Source organism: Pelodiscus sinensis, chromosome 25, assembly GCF_049634645.1.
Source record: "Pelodiscus sinensis isolate JC-2024 chromosome 25, ASM4963464v1, whole genome shotgun sequence".
NCBI lineage: Eukaryota > Metazoa > Chordata > Testudines > Trionychidae > Pelodiscus > Pelodiscus sinensis.
This window is the reverse complement of record NC_134735.1, coordinates 3,285,027-3,305,415: the sequence shown is the minus strand read 5'-3', so window position 1 is coordinate 3,305,415 and position 20,389 is coordinate 3,285,027. Positions and strand designations below refer to the sequence as shown.

The following is a 20,389-nucleotide window of genomic DNA, read 5'->3' as shown; positions in this document are numbered from 1 at the left end:
TCCCAGTCTGAAGGGGTCTGCCTGCCAAGTGCTGCCTCTTCCCTCTCCTCTCCCCTCTCTGCTCGCCAGGGCCTGGGCTCCTCCTGCAGGGTTCTGGCTCCAGAGGAAATCTGTGTTTACCTTAAAACCTGTTGGGCAGCTTTTCTCAGGAGCGCAGGCGGAGGCCTGGGGCAGAGGGTGGGGTGTGTTCGGAGGAGGAGTGAGGCCGGTTACTGATGGAATGGAGCAGCAATATTAAGGGGAGCTGGGGAGAGCGGAGGCACAGAGTCAGCTGTTCTAACCCCGGTGCTGGAGCCGTGTGGAACATGTGCCCCGAATGTGAAAGGCTGAGTCGTTGAGTTATTGCATGTGCTCCTGACTCCCTTGGGGCTGGGGCCTGACTCCCATTGGCGCTTTGCCTCAGCTAGCACTGTAGGATCGGGCCCTGGAGTTACACTTCTGTGCTCAACACTTCCTGCAGTTGATGTGTGGAGATCGAGGAGCTGCTAGAGTAACTCCTTGTTGCTCTTGTGGTCATGGACTTGTTGTATTCGGCGTGTAAGTAACCGGTGGAAGCTGTACGTACAACGTAGGAATATTCACAGGGAGGCAGGGTTGCCTAGTGGCCAGAGCATGCAACGGGACTTTGGGAAACCAGGGTTCTGACATTTGTGTGACCTTGAGCAAGTCACTTAGCGTTTCTGTTCTCAGCTTGTCTCCATCGTGTTCGGTAAATTGGGGATCCTAATGTAACGGCATGTTCCTCCCCGGTATATGGGGCGAATTTATCCCTAAACGTTAGTGAAGGGCTTTCACGGCCTTCTGGGGGGGTGGCAGACGATTGCTAAATATTGTGATATTTGGCTGTTGGATGACATTCCCTGGGGTCTCCAGTCCTCAAGCTTCAGGGCACATGTTGATCACCAGCTGGGGTCAGGAAGGGATTTTCACCTATTTCACAAAAAGGCGTGTTCCCTTCTTTTAAATCAGCTGGTGCTAGAGACAAGCTGCTAGACTGGATGGCAGTCTTTTCCAGGATAGTTATTCCTCTAGTGAGTTTCATCAGGGACTTTTCCTTTGTAGCTTTCCATGTGTGCAGAGGGAACTGGTTGGAGAAAACAAACACCCAGGTTGTTTTTCCATGCGGGGCCATATCCCGAGCAGGTGTGTGTGTTGCAATCGCTGTAGATTTCCCTCTGCGTGGGGGTTAGAAATGGGAACCTGGCTTATCTGTGCGTTGTTAGATTTCTTGGGCTGAGGGGTGGGTCTCTGAACCTCTCTGCCCAGCGAGGCGTGGGACAGGTTGCAAGCCCTGGGAAATAAAGGGTTTGCCAATAGCCTCTGTAGCTGTAAGGCGGGCTGCTGCTAGGCCACCTGAAATAACGTTGCACTTTTTTGCTTGGCCTTGAGAGAGCCCGTTGCGGCCGCGTGCCAGAAGGATGCAAATCCGGATGCAAGAGACACAGAACAACAAGGGCTTGGAGTCCAGACAAGTTCCTTTCACAAATAGAAGAGACTGTTTAAAAAGGGGGGGAGAGACGTGCTTGTGATTCAGCCCCCTGGGCCAAGCCTGGTCCTGCTCTAGGAACCTGGCTGCCTTACTTGTCTTTTACGCCTGTTGAAGCTAAGTCGGCGCTGAGTCGGACGGGGCCGAGGAGAAACAGGGCCGGGTCGCAGGCCTTGTCAAATCGCTAGAGTCCTGCGCCGATGTGTATCCACCACAATGGGCCGCGGAGATCTCCGCGAATTTGCAGGGCTCTAAAGCCTCCTTCGCTGCCCGTTGCAGCCAGTAAGATCTGGCCGTGCTCAGGCCTCTGCGTGTCAGGCACGAGGTGTCTGCAGTGGACACTCAAAATTAGGCCTCAGTGATTTGCCCAGGAATCACCAGGCACTAGACCCTAGGGGTATGTCTAAGCTGCAGTCCTCTTTCGAGAGAGGCATGCAAAAGCAGCCGAGCGAAATTGCAAATGAAACGTGGATTTGAATTTCCCGGGCTTCATTTGCATAATGGCGTCAGGGTGCTTTCTCGAAATCCCCTCTTTCGAAAACCCCCCCACTGTCTAGATCGGGTTATTTTGGAAAAAAAAAAAAACATCTTTCGAAATAACCCGTAAACCTCATTTTTTAAGGAGTCAGGGTTATTTCGAAAGAAAGGTTTTTTTTCCCGAAAGAACCCCATCTAGATGGTGTTTTTTTAAAAAAATAGGGTATTTCGAAAAAGCGCCTGGACACCATTATGCAAATAAAGCACGGGAAATTCAAATCCGTGCTTCATTTGCAATTTTGGGGGGGCCGCGAGCAGGCTTCAGGGGGACCACCAAGCAGGGCCAGTGTTAGACTTGCGGAGGTCCAGGGCAGAACCCTGACGCCCGGATGCGTGGGACTGAAACTTGCGGCTCCCAGTCCTGCCGCCTGGAGCTGAAGCCGTAGCCTGAGCAGCGTAGCTTTGTGGGGACCCCTGGGGCGTGGAGCCTCGGGCGGTTGCCTCTAATGCTGGTCCTGGCTTTTATATGCAGAAAACCAGCGACTGCTGGGCTGTGGAATTTTTATAGCGTGTTGGCGGGGAGTAGGGGGGTGGGGAACCTCGGCTCTGGGGGATTCCTTAGCTTTATAGATTTCCCGCTGGGCTTTCTGCAGGGTCCTAGGGGCTCCCCAAGGCTGCGGAAGGAAAACAGACACACAGACACGCTGCTTGCACACGGGAGCCCATCTGCAGGCCCCCCGGCTAGTAAGGCCTGCCCCGGAAGCAAGCCCTGGAGGGATTGTGTGTGAGTGACAGCCCGGCTCTGCCTGCCATGCCAGCTCACCGGGGAGGTTGCAGGCAGCATCTCATGTCCTGGGCGGGGGGATGGGGCAGAAGTGGAAGGGAGAGGCCTAGCTCCCTGCACTGAGCATTGCGGAGAAAGACAGGCTGGTTTTCCCTCTCCTTTAATCTCCCGGGCCCTTGCTGCTCCCCGTCTCCACCCCTTTGGGCTAGTCACCCCCTCTGCCCTGCCCTCCCTTTGTCTCCTGTGAGTCCGTGGTGGCGGCAGGGGGCTGACCGCTGGGAGCAGAGGGAGCAGACACGATGAGGCCTTGCTGTGGAGGTGGCTGAGAGAGGTTGGCAGGCTTCCCCGGGGACTAAGCCCCCCGAAAGCCGCAGAGCACAGAGAGCTCCGGCCCAGCGGAGTGGTGGCTGCTTTGCTGAAGGGCCCCTCTAGAGCAGGGAGGGGCAATAACCTGGCGGGCCGTCGCTGCTGTATTCATCTGCACGGCCGCAGGTGCCAGTCATCGCAGCTCCCATTGGCTGCAGATCGTCATTCCCGGCCAATGGGAGAGGCAGGAAGTGTCGCGGCCCAGGACACCACTTCCCGCAGCTCCCATTGGCTGCAGATCGTCATTCCCGGCCAATGGGAGAGGCAGGAAGTGTCGCGGCCCAGGACACCATTTCCTGCAGCTCCCATTGGCTGCAGATCATCATTCCTGGCCAATAGGAGTAGTGGGAAGCAGCTCAAGAGTGGGACACCACTTCCCGCAGCTCCCATTGGCTGGGAACAGTGATCCACAGCCAATGGGAGGGGTGATCATTGATACCTGCAGCTGTGCAGGTAAATAGAGCGGTGGGGGCCCACCAGGAGCTGGCCCATGGGCCAGTATTTGCCCACCCCTGCTCTAGAGAAATGCAGAGCGAGCCCTTGTGTTGTTAGCCCCGGAGGGGAAGGGAAGCGGGGGCGTCCTGGCGCAGGGCTCCAGCAAGAGCTCACTGAGCGGTGGCAAAAGCCAGCAGGGAGCTCGTGAAAGAGCCAGCAGGGACCCCGGACAGGACCTGTCAAAAATGGGAAGTTCCTGTCACCACGGGTTAGCCCTGAGCGAGCAGCGCTGCCCCAAGACAGGCCGTGCAGCTGTGGGACTGGGAGGAGCCCTTGCCCCCTCCCTGAGCAATGCCCGTGCCAGCTCCTGGCTCCCAGCGCCCTTCCAGGTCATCCCAGTTCTGACCTGCTGTCCTGGCTCTGGATCTCACTTGACAAAGCCCTGACACTCTCCTCAGCCCAGACTCCTGGAAGGGACGAGCGGGGGCCGGAACTCACAGGGATCCTCTTTCCCTGGGGTGATCCGCAGAGCAGCCTCGTCGTCCCCCTGCATGGGGTGCAGCCCCCACGCCCCACTGCCGTTGGCCCAGCGCTGCAGTGGCTAGGATCCATGGCACCTTCTCCAGACCTAGCAGGCAGCTTCTCGGCCCGTGTGGTCCTGTCGTGCACGGAGCTGCCCCTGCCCACGCCGCGGAGGCTGAGGTTGATGTGCCCGGGTCGCCCGCCTGGCGCTGGTGGCCGTCTGCGTGTGCAAGCTCCGTGGCTGTAGCAGAGAATCCCAATTGATTTGCACGGAGTAGCAACTCGGTTGCAGCTGGCTCCATCTCATTGTGACGACACGGCGCTCACTCGTGTTGGGGGCGCTTGCCAGCAGGGCCATCTGGACACCTCTCAAGCCGACCTGCAGCTTCTGCTCTTTGCTTTCTTAGCCCTGCATGGTAGCCTGGGTCGTTGCCTACCTCTGCTGTAGAGTTGCCAGATACCTTCACAAAAAAATCCCGAACAGGCAGGAAAAGTTGGTTGAGCCAAAAAAAAAAAAAAAAAGTCACTGCGCCTTTGAATGACCGCGCTCCTCACTCCCCCCCGCCCTCGCAGACGCCACTGTCTTCCGTCCGAGGAAAACAGAATTTTTTTTTTACCAGACAGAAGGCCAAAATACCGAACTGTCCAGGTGAGAACCGGACACCTGGCAACCTACTGTGCTGAGGATGGGCCATGAGGGAGAAATGGCCTGGAAGCGGAATTTCTCTCTGCTCCTCAATGACTGTCGCAGGCAGGAATTCTTGGGGTTAAAGTCAGTGCAGGATTCCTGGCAGGCCTTTGGATGCCTCTGAGAGCATCCTCCCGCTGTCGCTGTGCACTCTGGGTAGCTATGAGAATCAAATTCCCCATGTTACTGGATTCTCCTGTGGATTCTCCACGCTCCACCCCAGAAACAGCTGCATTTCAGTGGTGGATGGAATTATTCCTGTTGGTGGTTTATAACTACCTTGGTACAGTCAGGAAAGTGCCTTTTGCCCGAGAAGAGCTAGAGGAATGGACGATTCTTCTCCTTCTCCCATCTGTGGTCCAAACCAATCGTTTCTGTGTGATCTCTTCGCAGTCGTGGAGGGGGTGTAGGCAAAATTTCCCTCCTTTAATATTTTGGGTTATTAAATAACTTCTTTTAAAAGCAATACTTAAGATTTTCCCAGTTTTTCTGATGCTGTGATCTTGGGCAAAACTTTAGTTAACACAAAGGAGGGGCTGAGGATGTCTTAACTAGGGTTACCATACTTGAACTTTCAAAAAAAAGAGGACACTCCGTGTATATTATATAACACATTAATACACCGTGAGTTGGCAGATACTGATACAGATATACTCCCTCTCAGGAGCGCCCTCTTTTTTGAAAGTTCAAATATGGTAACCCTATCTTAACTGGAGCAATATGTTTCCCAAACACACACACCGATTTCAGCCTGAATGTCTTTTCTTTTAGATGAAGCATAACCGCAAACAAGAAAGAACAAAAGTAAAGCCTTCAGGGGAGAGGCCCAGTGGGTGCGCGCACCCTTGTGACAGTCTGCACTGAGCTGAGCCCAAAATAGCTGCCTGCCGCACTCGACAGTAGAGGCCTTAAGGTGCTTTTGTCCCGCTCGGGCGGGTCATGCGCCTGGTGGGCTGGGTGGCCTGCAGAGGGGTCATTGGCAATGTTTGGGGCCTGTGTGGGTAGCTAAGATGTTGGAATCTCTTTGTTTGCGCCTGCACTTCCTTTGGTTCAGAAGCGAGAGCCAAAGTCCCAGGTGAAGAGGGAATCTTTGGGTTTGTGTCTATCCGAGACTCCAGAGTTGTTACAAAGTTGGCTTTTAAAACCAGTTTCTTGGGGCTCTCTTCACACCCTCCCCACGGTGGCGTTTCCCAGAAGGGGGCTTCTGCCCCTGTACTTTAGGGGTGGGGCCAGACCCCCGAATCCTTCTCAGTCCAAGCTCTTGCTGCAGTCAGTGGTGGCTTGCCTGAGCTACTGGCCTCTGGATCCACTCCAAGGAGGCTGCTCCCACGCTACCTTCCAGCATGGAGTGGCCAAGATTTCCTCCTCTCTCTTTCTGCTCCTGCGCCTCCAGTCTGGGAGCTCATGCGAACCAGACCCACGGCGCTCTGACCTAGAGCTCGTTCAGTGTAGCAAGCCCAGGGCAATTCACCAAGGATGTACGGAGAGTGAGATGCCGGTTACATCTGGACAAGTTGTTACCAGTGCAGGCTGCAGCTGGATTAAATTCCTCAGCCGGGAGAAATCAGCAGCTTCTATTAAAGTCTCCCACGTGTCTTCCCCGTAAGCTGAGTTTCTGCTGCTGCTTCTGCATCTTGCTGGTCCATTTCCAGAGAGCGGAGCTGGGATTCTATCCTGAAGTGTTTCTAGCTGGGCTGTAGGTGAATGCAGTCTGCTGGTACGGCCACACCTCCAACCCTTGTTTTTCTGGGTGTAGTAGAAAGGGCAGCTGTGGCCAGATGAGACTCTAGGAGCCATGTAAGGTACCGAGAGAAAACTGGAAACCCATGCTCTGAGCCTCCCCTGTCCAATAAGATGTAAAGCCGAGGCCCTGACCAATGTTCCCTCTAAGATTTTCCATTTATGTGCAGAATAAATATTGTTCTGTGCGCCAAGGCATGCATAGATGTGCACCACCAATAGAAACACATGTTGCTGGCTGTGGTCAGCTGAGGGCGCTCTGCCAAGCAGCTGGGCGGCACCTGGATCTCTCTTGGGCGGCCGCCCCAGTGCTCAGCTTAGAGGGAACACTGATCCTGACTTTGTGGTTATTACCCAGCTCACGGCTCTGCCTACGAGGGAAGGGGTGTTCCTGGCCGTGTCGCTAGGTGGGTAGAACGCTCGCCTTCGCTTCCTGTCCAAAGCTGCTGCGGTTCACTCGTGTGACTGCGCCGGCGCCTGCCGGGCTGCACTCGAGAGCTGGCTGCGTTCCGGTGGCGGGGCGGGGTTCTTCCGAGGTGCGTCCAGTAAGGCTTGCAGAGCACCGGGGAGCCCTGCGCGGGAATGGGGCTGCCTCCCTGCAGATCGGCGCCCGCGCTCTGTGTTTCCTCCTGGAGCTGCCGGCCCGATTCAGCACAGCGCTCCCGAGAATGCCCCTGAAGTGCAAGTGCACCGCTCGTGGGATTAGCCCTGAGCGTGCGCGTCGGGGCCTTTCTGCACCGGGGCCTGTTAGCGAGCCCAGCTGACGGCGTTTGCTGGGATGGTTCGGTGACTCAGCCGGAGCAAGGGAAAGTGGGTGGATGCCAAAGCGTTCTGTGCGCTGCTGGCACGCCGGTCGGGCGACCGTCTTCCCAAAGGGAAAACGGGGCACCGCAGGGGGCTGGCCCAAGCCCTGCCCCCCCAGAAGCTGGGGCTGACGTCACTGCTCGCTGCCCCGGCATGTTTCCCGGCACCCCACTGTTCTCGGACTGCGGGGGCATTCGTCCCGTTCGCTCTTGGCAACTTAGTTAAACTTGGCGGGCAGGAGCAGCCAGGGCAAATGCCACTTCTGCCAAAAGCGCCGGGACTGGGCTTAACAAAGGGACGGTCCCGGCCAAACCGGAACAGGGGTCGCCCTACAGCGGGCTGCGGAGGGAAATCGGCGCCCGGTGTTGCCGCCAGTGCGGGTCTCCCGTGCAGGCGGTGCCAGGGGAGCTGAATTCTCCCGCGGTGGCGCCACAAGACATGAGCCCCTTTCCCACGCGGGGTTCCCTGCGGCTGCCCTGCAGCGCCGGACGGCCCCGGGGCAGCATCCCTGTTGGCAGCGGCGCCCGCCGTTCGCCGGGGCCTGCGTCATGGCTTGTGCTGTGTGGCAGCCGCAGCTCGAGAGGCGCTGGGCAGCACTGAACACGGCCCGTGGGCCCTGACTCTCTGCACGATCAGCCCTTTTAACGAGCGTGAAAACACCGGGGCTCCCATGACCCGCCCCCTTGTGCGAGTGTTTATCTAGCAGGGCCCGATCCGGCCCTGGTGTCTGGCTTGGCCGGGGGGGGGGGGCCGAGCGCACGGCCAGCGTGGCGAGGGGGAAACATCTTGGAGAGACGCCAGCCGGGCCATGTACCAGCCCCGCACGGGCCCCGTTTGGACGCCAGTTGTTCCGTGCACGATGCCGCTTGGCGGACGGTGGCTCCGGCTGCGTGTTCGCGGGTGGCGCCCACAGCCCGGAAGGCGCTGTCTGCATGCGTGGGAAGCGCAGGCCCTGCCCTGCAGAGCGGCCAGGCTAAGGGAGGGCTGCCTGTCCACACGGTCTGTCTGCACGCGGACTCCAGCGCGAAGCCTTTGGGTAGCTCCGTTCGGTCTGCAGCTCTGTCTCCCGGGGGCGATTACGCGCCAGAACACTAGTCTGGCGCTGGCGGGGGAGGGGAAACGGGAGGTGTCGGAGGCGTCTCCTCCCTGGAGGAGGAAGCCAGGCGAGAGTTTGGGGAACCCTCCTGCAGAGCACACGTTTGGAGGCTGCCTGCAAAGCACGAGCCAGGGATCAGCGGCCTCCTGTCTGGGGCGGCTTAGGGAGCTCCAAAGGGGCCAGAGGGGGGCCCCAGCGAAGGCAGGGAGATCTATCCCCCACCCCACTTCCAGCGCTACCCAGGGAGGGCCCTGCCGGTCCCATGCTCCCCTGGAGCTGCCGGGACTCCTTTCTCACTGGCTGTCCGCAATCCCAGTGCAGCGAGGGTGGGAATCAAAAGAATTCCACTCGTTTTCCAAGGGATTAGCCCTTTCTTGAGCCCGGTAATCGCCCTGCTCCCCTCCCCGCCCCGGCACTGCCTGCTCGCCACCTGCCTCGGGGAGGGGGCTTTGCAGGAGGAGGCGCTGCCCCCAAGACAGAATGGGATTTGTGCCCGTTGGAAAATAACCGAGCTTTGATAGAATGTGTGTGTGTGTGGGGGGGACGTGTCTGTTTTCTGGGGACCCAGCGTTAATAACAATAATGCCCACCTCTTACAGCGCTGTGCATCAGGAGACCTCAGAGTGGTCTACAAAGAAGGTGTCGTCATCCCCACTTTACTGATGGGGAAACTGAGGTACAGAGAGACATGACTTGCTCGGGGTCACCCAGCAGGCCAGTGACAGAGCCAGGAATAGAACCTAGGTCTCCTGGATCCTAGCTCCGTCCACTAGGGTCCGCTGTCTGTCCCACTAGGTCTTTGCATGCGGTTAGATTCAGATTCACTTTGAAGACAGGGAATTGAACCAGTAAACAGGCGTGGATCCCTTGACGTAGCAGTCGTGTGATGCCCTGGCTTATTTGTGCATGCCATTGTCTTCTAGTGGATGTAATCTCAGCTGCTCCGCTGCGTGTCATAGGCCCTGTACTGTGAACAGCAGATGGAGATTCTTTAGCTCAGTGTGGCGGGCTGGTTTTGGCTGGCTCGAGGTTCCCATGGGGCATATTGCCAGCAGAACAGTTCCTAGGAACGGGAATTTGCAGATACTTGGCCCTTAGAGCATTGCATGTCTGCCCCGGGGGGTCACTGACCACTGTCATCACCTCCCATTTGACACATGGGAGACCAAGGCGCCGAGAGAGCAGGTCGGCGGCAGAGCCGGGGTGGGGTTTGGGATCCTGCCCCATATCTCCTGCCCCATTCTCAAGCCACTAGTTAACGTAGCCTCTCTCCCTACCCCTGCTATGTGGGCTGGCCCCTGGCTGGAAGCTAGTGCTTGGCCCAGGCAGAGCCAAGGGGCCCAGCTGAGAACGTGGCCACCTCACGGACACATGCCCCTGGCAGGGATCCGGCTTGTTGGATGCTGTCGACCTCTCTCCTGGCTCTGAGCAGGGAAGCAGATGGAGCCGTGGGTGACGCATGCAGACAGCCCCACGTGCTCCCCGTTGGGGATGTGTGCCTGAGCCACCCAGCCGAGGCATCCCACGGGTGCACCTGTCTGCGGGAAAGGCCCCCGGCGCCCTGGCCTGGAGGGGTCGGATCCTGCGTCCCAGGGCTTGCAAGATGAGCCCCAGAACCAGGGCTGGGGGTGGCTCTGCGGGAGATCGGAGCCGGCAGCGTGGGGCTGTAGGGTGCCCCAGGGAGCAGAGGGCGCCGAGAGCCCTTTCCTGCCTTCCTGCCCTGGGCTCCTCTCCCAGCCCTTAGTCCCCCACCCCGGTGCGTGGCCCCCTGCCCCCCTTCTCAGCAAGGGGGACTCTGCTCCCGTCTGCCTGGTGCCCTCCCTGCCAGGCCCTGGAGGAGGGATGCTGCAAGGGGGAATTTGCAGACTCCCCTTGTGTCTCGCCGCACGGCAGCTGCAGCCGGGCTCTTGCACTTTTCCATGGATTGTGCGACAGAGCAAGCCCTGCCCGCGTGGCAGATGGTGCTGGCCTGCCCTTCCCAGGACTCCCCTTCCCGGAGGGAGCTCGATGAATATTCAGCAGTGAGAGGCAGAGGGGGGCTCCCCGAAGAGCAGGGGGAGGGGGCAGGCCCTGCCAGCCAGCAGGACTGGACTCCCTTATGCCCTCCCCGCTCAGGGGGCAGGGACCCTCGTGCTGGAGAGGGGCGGGGAATGCTGACAAGCGAGGCACACCGCGGTGTAGGAGGCAGGTGGGGGGGCTGTTTAGCCCCAAGGTGTGTGGAGGGAGGGAGGGAGGGAAGGAGTTTGGTCTGGACAGGTCGCCAAGCTCTCCGGGATCCGTTCTTGGTTCTGCCTGACTCTGTTACTCCCGGGCAAGTCACCGTGCCTTGCTGTGCCTCAGTTTCCCCCTCTGAAAAATGACAATCATCTTGGAGGCTGTGAGGCTCGGGCCAGGCCCTTGCACAAAAGGTAGCCATGTCCGCTCGTGTGTGTGGCTGTGTCTAGACTGGCAAGTTTTTCCGCAAAAGCAGCTGCTTTTACGGAAAAACTTGCCAGCTGTCTACACTGGCCGCTTGAATTTCCACAAGAACACTGACGATCTCATGTAAGAAATCAGTGCTTCTTGCGGAAATACTATGCTGCTCCTGTTTGGGCAAAAGTTCTTTTGCGCGAAAGGGCCAGTGTAGACAGCTCAGATTTGTTTTGCGCAAAAAAGCCCCGATGGCGAAAATGGCGACGGGGGCTTTCTTGCTCAAAACCGCGTCTAGATTGGCACGGACGCTTTTCTGTGGAAGAGTGTTCGTGCCAATCTAGACGCTCTTTCCTGAAAATGCTTTTAATGGAAAACTTTTCCGTTAAAAGCATTTGTGGAAAATCATGCCAGTCTAGACGTAGCGCGCGCGCGTGTGTGTGTGTGTGTGTGTGTGTGTGTGTGTGTGTGTGTGTGTGTGTGTGTTCGTGTGGCATTTCTAAGACCCCACTGGAGGTACCGTGATGCTGACCTGAAAGCACTTTTGAAGACACCGATTTTGTCATGGAGGGACCCAGTCTGAGTCCAGCAGAAGCGCCTTTTGGCCAGTGCAAGCCTGGTCTTCATGTGGCGGGTTTAGGGGCTGCTCCACCCGTCTACCCAGATCTGCACAGTGGGGGAAGGACACGGGGCAACAGGGAGGAGCTCACCAGAGCTTTCTGAGGTCGCCCTGGCCTTAGCCAGTGTTCACAGAGTGCTCCGAGGCCTCCTGTTTCTGCGTTAGTGACCCGTGGCGCTTTCCTAACTCATTGCAAGCCTTCGGTAGTGCTGAGAGGAGGGGAAACTGAGGCAGAGCGCGGGGCTTGGACTCGCCCCGGGTCACAGGAATCGATGGCAGAGCCAGGAATAGAATCCAGGAGTCTAGTCCCTGAACAGGCGCCTCCCTTTTGTAGGGATTTCTGGCAATAATCCCCCCGACTCCTTGTTCCACCTGTGGCCGGGCAGTGTGTGCGGGGGGCCCTGCCCTGACTGGAGTTCCGCCAGGGTGACACCGCCCAGTGCCCTCCCGCCCCGGCTCAGGGTGTCTGTCTGTCCGCCCAGCCGGGGGATCCTGACTCCGGAGCTGTCTCTGCCCCGACCTGCAGGAAAAGCAGCTGCTGCCCTGACACTGGAGTGGAAGTTGGGCTAAAAACCCGCCGGCTCCTGGCTGTTCAGTCGGGGTTTGGAGGAGAGCAAGAGGCCTGCTCCCTGGCGCTTCCATGGGCGCAGGCCGACAGCTCCCCTGGGTTCCCAGGCCCCTCCCCATGGGAGCGGGGGGCAAGCCCCGAGGCTGCCGGGGCCCTTGCAGATGCTGAATCGCTCCAGGCAGCTGCCCTGGATGTCGGTTCCTGGAAGCCGGGCTGGGGGGGGGGGGGTGTTTGCTGGTCTCTTCCCACCCTGGACAAGCCTCTGTGCTCGGGAGCAGACGCGGGGCCCGAGGGACGGGGCAGGGCGGGGGCGGGGGCGGGGCTGCTTTTCTTTTCTCAATGAAAGGACTGTGCAGTTGGAACAGCTGGGGGCTGGAATTCACGCCCCTGCCGGCCTCCGAGGAGAGGCAGAGGGAGAACCAGGGAGCCAAGATCCCTCCCCCCACTGTGCCCCGCTCTCCCCCTCCTCCCCCCGTCCTTGAGTTCACACTTCTTCAGCCCGGCTCTCCGGATGGAGGCTGCGGCATCGGCGGCGTCTCCGTGCGGCTGGTTTTGTGCATCTTCCTGCCGGAACCCCGGGCACAGATGAGCGCGAAGGAGCGAGGGAGTGGAAGGCGCCGGGGACGCTAAATGCTGGAGGCAGCTGGAGGAAGGCAGGAGCCCCGGCTGGGACCCCTTGGCTGCAGAGCCCCATCTCCCGAAAGTCCTTTGGGGCCAGAGCCCCCCAGCCGTCGGGATGGTGGTTTTCCTGGGCCGGAATCTCCCCTCTCTCCTGGCGCTGTTTAAGAAGAAAGGTGAGTCCGGCCTCCGGACGTCCCTTGTCCTTACGTGACCCTGGCTGTTGGAGAGCTCCAAGCCCTCCGCTGCCAGGAAGCGTCGCTGCCCCCCTTGTGTGGGGCCGGGCTGGCTCCCCGAGGTGGGGCGGGAAGGCTCCTGTTCTAACTGGCTGCCTCTCTGGCTCGGGCCGGGAAGGTCACCCCAGCAGCTGCTCTGGTTAGGAAGTCAGTGGAACCAACCTGCGAGCGGCTTGCTGCCTGACGAGGACTCGCGGAGCCCACCCGGGCTGGGGGCGCGCTCGCGGGGGAATCCCAGCAGTCCAGGGCTTGGCCGGGGTGTGCCCGGTCACCGGGGGTGGCTTGGGGTCCTGGGTGAAGGCATCCCCCCCCGCGGCGGGTGGGAGAGCTCCCGCAAACTGGGCTGTGCCTGTCCCCGCTTACCCAGCCTGCGTGGGCCCAGCGCTTCCTGCCCCGGCCGCCTGCAGCTGCCTGGCGGGGAGAGACTCTTTCTGGGCAGCTTAGCAGGGTGGAATCCGTCCTATTGTCCTGTGGCCCCGTCCCCATTGTGCTGAGCTGCCGCAGCGGCCTGGCTTTCCTCGGAGTGCAGGCGGGGTGTGTGTGTGCGTGCGTGTGTGCGCACAGCAGCAGGGATGCTGTGGGGCGGGGCAGGGGGTGCGTGTGTTGTTCTCCTGCTCTTTGGGTTAGAGGCCCTGCACCGTGTGCGTGTTGCGTGTTGCGTGTTGCGTGTTGCTTCCACTGCCTCTCTCGGCCGCTTGTTTTCTCCCTTCCTTCTTCAGCACAAAGTTGTTTTTCTCCGGGCTGCTGCAGGGCAGCAAGAATGAGATGAGCCTGAAGGGCAGGGGCCGTAGGCTGAAGGGGGAGAGCCGGGCGAGCTGGCGCCCAGCTGTCTCCCAGGGTAGGCGGTGGGAAGCCAGGGCCCCTGCAGAGCCCACCCAGGGCAGCTAGCGAGAGCCAGCAGCGGCGGGATGGAGGCTGTTGTGAACAGGGAACCCAGCGCTGGGCACCAGGAAAGTGGAGCCTCGGCGCTCGAGGAGGAGACTGCCCATTCAGAAATCTGGGTTCTGTTCCCAGCTCGACTGGCTAGACGACCGTGCGCCGGTCTCCGCCTCCCTCCGTGCCTCAGTTTCCCCCATTCTAAAAAGACAGTCCGTGTAAACCCTTCTGTGCCTCATCGGGGGGTTGTGGGGCTCAGTTGATTCCTGTGTTCGAGGCGTCCGGCGGGAGTGCGGTACGGGGGAATCCTCCGCTTTATTACTCGTCTCACATCAGCCTCCCGCCCCTTCGCCGGTGGCAAACCTGCGTCCAAGGTACGAACTCGCCTCCCCTTGGCCGAGGGTTGGGCCTGGGGTCTGCAGCCTCCGCTTTGTCCTCGGGCCAGCGGGGGCGAAACTCCTCGGGGTGGCAGCCCTCCGGCAGCCTGTCTCCGTGGTATCGGTCCGGGGGACAGTAACAGCAATATCCACTCTCCAGGCTGGACGGAGAGGCAGAGGGGTGCTTATATCGGTGGGCCCCTCCTTCCCGCATGGAACTAGCTTTCCTGGCAAAACTGCCTCTGTGCTCGCGCTCACGCTGCTGTAGCTAGTGATAGAAAGTCACACCCCTCACGGGCGGTCAGAGCGGGCCAGGCCCAGCAAAGCGAGGGATGCCCAGGCAGCCGAGTAGAGGCTGGGAAGCCAGAGCCCGTAGGTTCTGCTCCTGGCTCTTCCACCGACTCTGGGCCAGGGAGTCGTTTCCCCATCTGTGACGGGCGTCATCACCCAGGAATAAATCCCAGCGGGTTTGGGAATGGAAAACTGGTCCTCCGGCTTCAACTCAGATCTGCAGGTGCCCTGCCATTCGAATGTGAGGGGAATCTCCTTTAGTTATTAGCCACATTGGGGCTATGACACACAGTTGAGCAATACTGATGCCAATCCGTGGGAGGCGACGATGCCTCCCCTCAGCTAAGGTATTGCAATATCTGCGGGGCGAGAGGCAGTTGTGATCACGGGTAGCTGGTTAAACGGTTACCCGGTACCCGGAAGCAGCCCCCTGCCCGGGGCCCAGCTGCGGGCAGAGAGCTGCTCCAGCCCCACCGAGCCCCCCACGCGAGCGGGTGGGAGCTGGCAGGAGGGGAGGGGCAGGGGCCACAGCTGGGCTGGCGCAGTGTGAGTGTGTCCTGTGCTTTGAGATGGTCAGAGCTCGGGGCTTGGATAACGTGGCCAGCGCAGCATTAGTCACCGACGGGCTCGCGGTGACGCTGCAAACAGCAGGCCCATGCTCCTTAAGGGCCGTCGCGCAGGGCCGGTGTCTCAAGGCGGATGGATCACGAGATGACGCCACACGGCCCCCGGGGCCCACGCTCGGCGCCGGTTGCTTTAGGGCTGGCGCCTGTTGTCCCGGAGGAGCCTGCCGCTCGCAGAGATGGAGTTGGAGGCTGGGCGGAAGGGGAGGGGGGCTCTGGGGAGGACTCTCCCCCATGCTGCCGCGGCCTGTCTCTTTAAGCGGCCCCGCGCGGCAAGGTGCACAGATATTTCTGGTATCAGTCATGTGATGCGCCCTGGGGAGCTTTCGCTGGCTCCGTGCATTCGTTTTAAAGGCACAGGCGCCGCTTCCAAAAGAGCCGAGTCAGACCCGCGGCCGCGGCCAGGCCCTGGGGGCGGGGAGGTATCGGGTTCCCCCGGCAGCGCCGGGCTGTCAGAGGAGCCATGGACGCAGGATGTGCACACGCCGGGCGGGCTCGTTGGCTCCTGCTCGGGCCGGGCCGCGGGGAGGGGGACGCCGGCCGAGGCAGAACGCCCGGGGCTCCTCCTAGGGCGGGGACGGCGCTCGCCACCCACGTCGGGGGAGCTCCCCTGCTCGGGGTGTGAAAAGGCCACACCCCGCAGTGACCCGGCTGTACCAATGCCCCCCCGCCGGCAGTGCGATGGCGCCGTCCCTCGGCGGCGCGGGGTCCTCGCCGAAGTGGCCTCGCTCTAGCCGGGGCCCGGCCCCCCGCGGCGGATGGGGAACCTCTCGACACGTAGGCAGGACGGTCACAGGCACGGAGGGGCCGGGAGTCAGTTCCCGGCTGTGGTTCTGGGCTCTGCCCCAAATCCACCCCAGGCCTCGGACTCTGTCTGGACGGGACTGGGGGGCTGGGTGAGAGGCAGGCGCCCGTGGCGGCCCGTTGGGGTGGCCGGGGAGACGTGGCAGCAGGAGCAGGTGGGGGCCAGGAAGCCAAGGCCCTGGTGCGTCCAGGGGACTCGCACCTGCTGCCTCCCCGATGGCCCCCCCGCATGGGCACCTGTTCGACCCCCAACCCCCGGCCGTCTCGGCGAGCTCTTGCTGGGAGCCACGCGGCCCAGGGGGACGTCCCACGGGCTGCGGCGGGGCTGGAAGCCAGGCGCCAAGAGCTGCTCCTCGCCACCCAAACGATCACCCGCCAGCCCCCTCCTCGCCCCAGCCGGGCCCTGGCCACCCCCCACGGCCGCATCAGGCTCCCGGCAGGCCAGGGGGCTGCTCTGCTTTCACCTCGCCGGTCGTGCTGCTGGGGGGACCCTGGGCCTGGAGCTGCCTCTGGCCGTCTCCTGCCAGGAGCCCCCCCCCCCCAGGCGCCGGGGCCTGGACCAGGCCTGACCGATCCCTGTTGCCTCCCCAGGCTCTGCCAAGGCTGAGAACGACAAGCGGCTGAGCGTCCAGTACCGGGCGGGCGGGGAGCGGCCCGACAATGTCTTCTTCCCCCGCAGCCGCCCGCCGCACCTGGAGGAGCTGCACCACCAGGCCCAGGCGGGGCTCAAGTCTCTGCAGCACCAGGGTACGTGCCCCCCTGGCCAGGTCCTCTGCTCTGCTCCGGGCAAGCGTCCCGGGGAGGTAGAAGGGGGGCTGTGTGGATGGGGGGCTGTGTGCTCCCTGGGGGGGGGCTGTGTGCTCCCGGCCTCCTGGGGGGGGGGGCTGTGTGCTCCCGGCCTCCTGGGGGGGGGCTGTGTGTACGGGGGGCTGTGTGCTCCCGGCTTCCTGGGGGGGGGCCTGTGTGCTCCCGGCTTCCTGGGGGGGGCTGTGTGGACAGGGGGCTGTGTGCTCCCGGCTCCCTGGGGGGGGGCTGAGTGCTCCCGGCTCCCTCAGGGGGGGGGCTGTGTGGACAGGGGGCTGTGTGCTCCCGGCTCCCTGGGGGGGGGGCTGTGTGCTCCCAGCTTCCTTGGGGGGAGGGGCTGTGTGGACGGGGGGCTGTGTGGTCCCGGCTCCCTTGGGGGGGGCTGTGTGGACGGGGGGCTGTGTGCTCCCGGCTCCCTCGGGGGGGGCTGTGTGGACGGGGGGCTGTGTGCTCCCGGCTGATGGGGGGGGGGGTTGTGAGGACGGGGGGCTGTGTGCTCCTGGCTCCCTCGGGGGGGGCGGCTGTGTGTACAGGGGGCTGTGTGCTCCTGGCTCCCTTGGGGGGGCTGTGTGTACAGGGGGCTGTGTGCTCCCGGCTCCCTGGGGGTACAAATGGGGCACCCCCAGGCCAGAGTGCCCGGCGACCTTCCAAGGAGGCCGCGCTGGTGCAGTCGACCCACTGGGGGGAGGGGAGCCAAAGCAGGAGGGTGGGGCCCATAAATGTGATTCTCCCCCCACCTCCCTCCCTCCCCCAGGCCCAGTGTGCACCTCCCCCAGCCGGCCCCCACACAGGGACTATGACCCACGGTACCCCCCCGGCTCGGCAGCGGGAGAGACACGAGCCTCCGACAGGCGGGGGGGGGCGGCTGGGTTTGTGTCTGACCCAAGTCCAGGGGAGGCGGCGGGGGCGGGTGTTGATCTGCTGGAGCCACGGGGCCAGTGTCCCCAAGGGCTCAGGCCTCCTGCCGGGGGTGGGCAGGGCGCGGTGGCGGCCGCTCGGTTCCTGCGCCCCGGGCCCGCGTCGATGGGACCCCTCCTCCCTCCCGCCTCGCTGAGGGGCTGCTCTGCATCTTCCCTCTTCCAGAAAAACAAAAGCAGAGCCGGAGCGGCTGGGACCACGGAGACAGCGGCAGCAGCCAGGTGAGGGACTCCCTGCGGCTCCCTGCACTGCCCCTCTCCGGACCTCCTCGCTCGGGCGCCTTCCCACGGGGGGGCTACAGGAGCCGGACCCTGGGGAGCTGGCGTCCGGGCAGGAAAATGCCCTTCCCTTGGGTTTATCTTGGCAGTAAGGGGCTGGAGGCAGGGCCGGCAGGTTTGCAGACGTTTTGGGGGTGCCCACAATGCCCAGCGCCTGCACCCCTCCCCCCCACCCAAGGCTCTGAGCAGGAGGTTGGGTGGGGGAGGGGTGCCGGCTCTGGGCTGGCGCCGGGGATTGGGGGGGGCGGGCGTTTGGGTGCCGGCTCTGGGCTGGAGGAGTCGGGTGATTGAGATGCAGGGTGCAGGAGTCTGGTGGGTGCAGGCTCTGCCGTGGGAGGGAGGTCAGGGGCAGGATGCGGAGTGTGGGGACAGAGTGCAGGCCCTGGAGGGTGTAGGGTGCACAAGGAGGTGTGGGGAGAGGGCGTGGGGGGGGCCACGCTTACCTGGGGCAGCCCCCCCCGGCAGTGCCTCCTGGGGGGCAGGGGTCTCCAGGCCCTGCGGTCCCCATGCACCCCCCCGGTGTGTCCCCTGGTGACTGAAAATGTCCCGGGGGCCCATTGCTCGGGCTGCGCCGCGGGGCCAGCGCGGCTTCCTGCTGCTCATGTGGCCGGGGGGGCTGGCGGAGTGTTTCTCCCAGCAGCTGGATTAGTGCAGGGCCCAGAGGCACTGGCCCCCCCGCCGGCCCTAGGGACGCACACGCCAGCAGCCGCAGGGAGCCGTTCTGGCCCCTCTGCTGCCAGTGGGGGTGGCCGGGGCCCCGGGGGTGTGTTAAACCATGTGGGGGGCAGGGAGACCAGAGGGCGAGCCCCAGGCCTGGAATATTCCTGGTGCAGGGCACCGTGGGCCCATCTAACTCTCAGCCTGCCCCACGGCAGATCCTCTCAGGTCTGCAGCAGCCAGGAAACGCCCAGCCCTTTGGCCGGAGCTTAGCCTGGGCCTCTGCCCCTCCACTGCCCGCCCCTGGAGCTGCACGGGGGGTGTCTGGTCCCATCGCTCTTGGGCCTTTTGCCTCCTTCACCCCATGGCGGCAGAGGGAGAGGCGGGAGGCTGTTGTGCCACTGGGGAAGGGAGCCCTGGGGGGAAGCTCTAGCCTGGCAGCAGTGCAGGGCCAGGGGCTGGCTAGCGGCCTCAGTGCCCGTGAGGGTGGGGGCGGGGGCGGAGGGTGGGAGAAGAGGTGAGGAAGATGGACTGGGGGGGGGGGCTGGTTTTCAGGGGAGGCAGCAGAAGTAAACCCCAGGATGTTGCTGGCCAATGCTGCGGGTCCCCCGGTCCCGGCTGCAGCAGATCTCTGCCGTGGGCACCGCTCGCAGCCCCCCCCCCAGTACCCCTCCCTCCCTCCCTCCCAGTGCCCCCCCCGTCCTGCCTATTCCTCTCCAGGCCACACCCCCAGGAGCCAGGCGTCTGCCCAGCGCTGCGTGCGGATCTCCTGGGTCCCGCCGGGGCGAGGGGGGGAGGACTCGCCCAGTCGGCTGCCACTTGCTGCTAAGGGGGGCTGAAGTGGGCAGCGCCACCTGGTGCCAAGCCAGGCCCCTGCTGGCCATTCGTTCCGCTGGCTGGGTTTCCTCTGAACACGCCCTGGGGCGGGGGGCTTCCCGCCTGGCCTCTCGGGCCCTGACTCCTAGTTGGGGGGGCTCGGCCTGCCCCCGATGGGGCTGACTCCTAACACTTGGCCTCGGAGAAGGGGCTTTCTGGCCGCGAGGGGGGGACTCCGGCGCTGGGGAGCCGGGAGGGAAGCGTCTGTCCCATGAAAGCTCAGGGCTTATAGGAGGCTCTTCTCCCCTCGCAGTCTTCCCACCCCTCCGTGGAGGACGATGAGCTCTCCTTCCGGAGCAGGACGCAGTCGTGCACGACCGAGAGCGCCTCCGAGGACGCCCTCTCCATCCGCTCGGAGATGATCCAGAGGAAAGGTACCCGCCGGGGGCGCGCTGGGGGCCCAGGAGGGCGAGCCGCCTGGCAGCATGCGAGAGCCACGCGGACCGGAGCTGGGCTTGGGTGGCCAGGCTGCTGCGCCCCTCTCCCCCGCAGCCTGCCCTGGGGCCAGAGGCTGCCGCTGGGATGGGGGCTGTGCCGGGGAGGGCAGGCCTGTAGATTGCGCAGCCCCGCGTACGCTCAGACCGCGGTCAGGGCCCCACTGCTTATCCTGAGAGCTTCCTCACACTTTACCAGGACTCAGTTTCCCCCCCGGGCAGCCCCAGTGGCTCCGCGGAGTCGGTTATTTCAATAGATGCACATCGAGCCTTGTATTCGATACCCAGCTACCGGACGGTGGCAAGCACTGGCCAACACGCGTCCAGACCGGGGGCAGCCTGCCCATCGTGGCCTGGCTCCCGCGGGGTCAGGAAAGCGCTGACAAAGCTCCCCTGGCCCAGGCGGATTTCGTGCGCTGACCGACACGCGATGGCGTTGCCGCTTCGTGGCCCTCGGTGAAGGTCAGCGGGGGCACCGGGCAGCTGCACGCTGCTTTCTCCAGGGTTTCTCCTTCTCTCGCTCGGCCGTGGCTTCCCCCAGTCCTGGACAAAGCATTTCTCAGCCGTGATTCACTGCCCCTGGCGCCCAGTTAGCCGTGTTAT

The 20,389-nt window shown here is 62.6% G+C and overlaps 1 protein-coding gene across 4 annotated transcripts in view; it reads left to right on the top strand.

The window, feature by feature from the left end:
• The window catches only part of NHSL3 (NHS like 3), a 50,791-nt gene that overhangs the window by 21,512 nt on the left and 8,890 nt on the right, over window positions 1-20,389 (top strand). For 2 of the 4 annotated variants that reach the window (XM_075908635.1, XM_075908636.1), the window contains exons 2-4: window positions 16,411-16,566; window positions 17,707-17,762; window positions 19,606-19,726. In XM_075908635.1, the coding sequence (XP_075764750.1) occupies window positions 16,411-16,566; window positions 17,707-17,762; window positions 19,606-19,726 (333 nt within the window). Of the gene's footprint in view, window positions 1-12,411; window positions 12,789-15,758; window positions 15,793-16,410; window positions 16,567-17,706; window positions 17,763-19,605; window positions 19,727-20,389 lie in introns of those variants that run through there. The other 2 variants (XM_075908637.1, XM_075908638.1) reach the window with 2 other exon arrangements.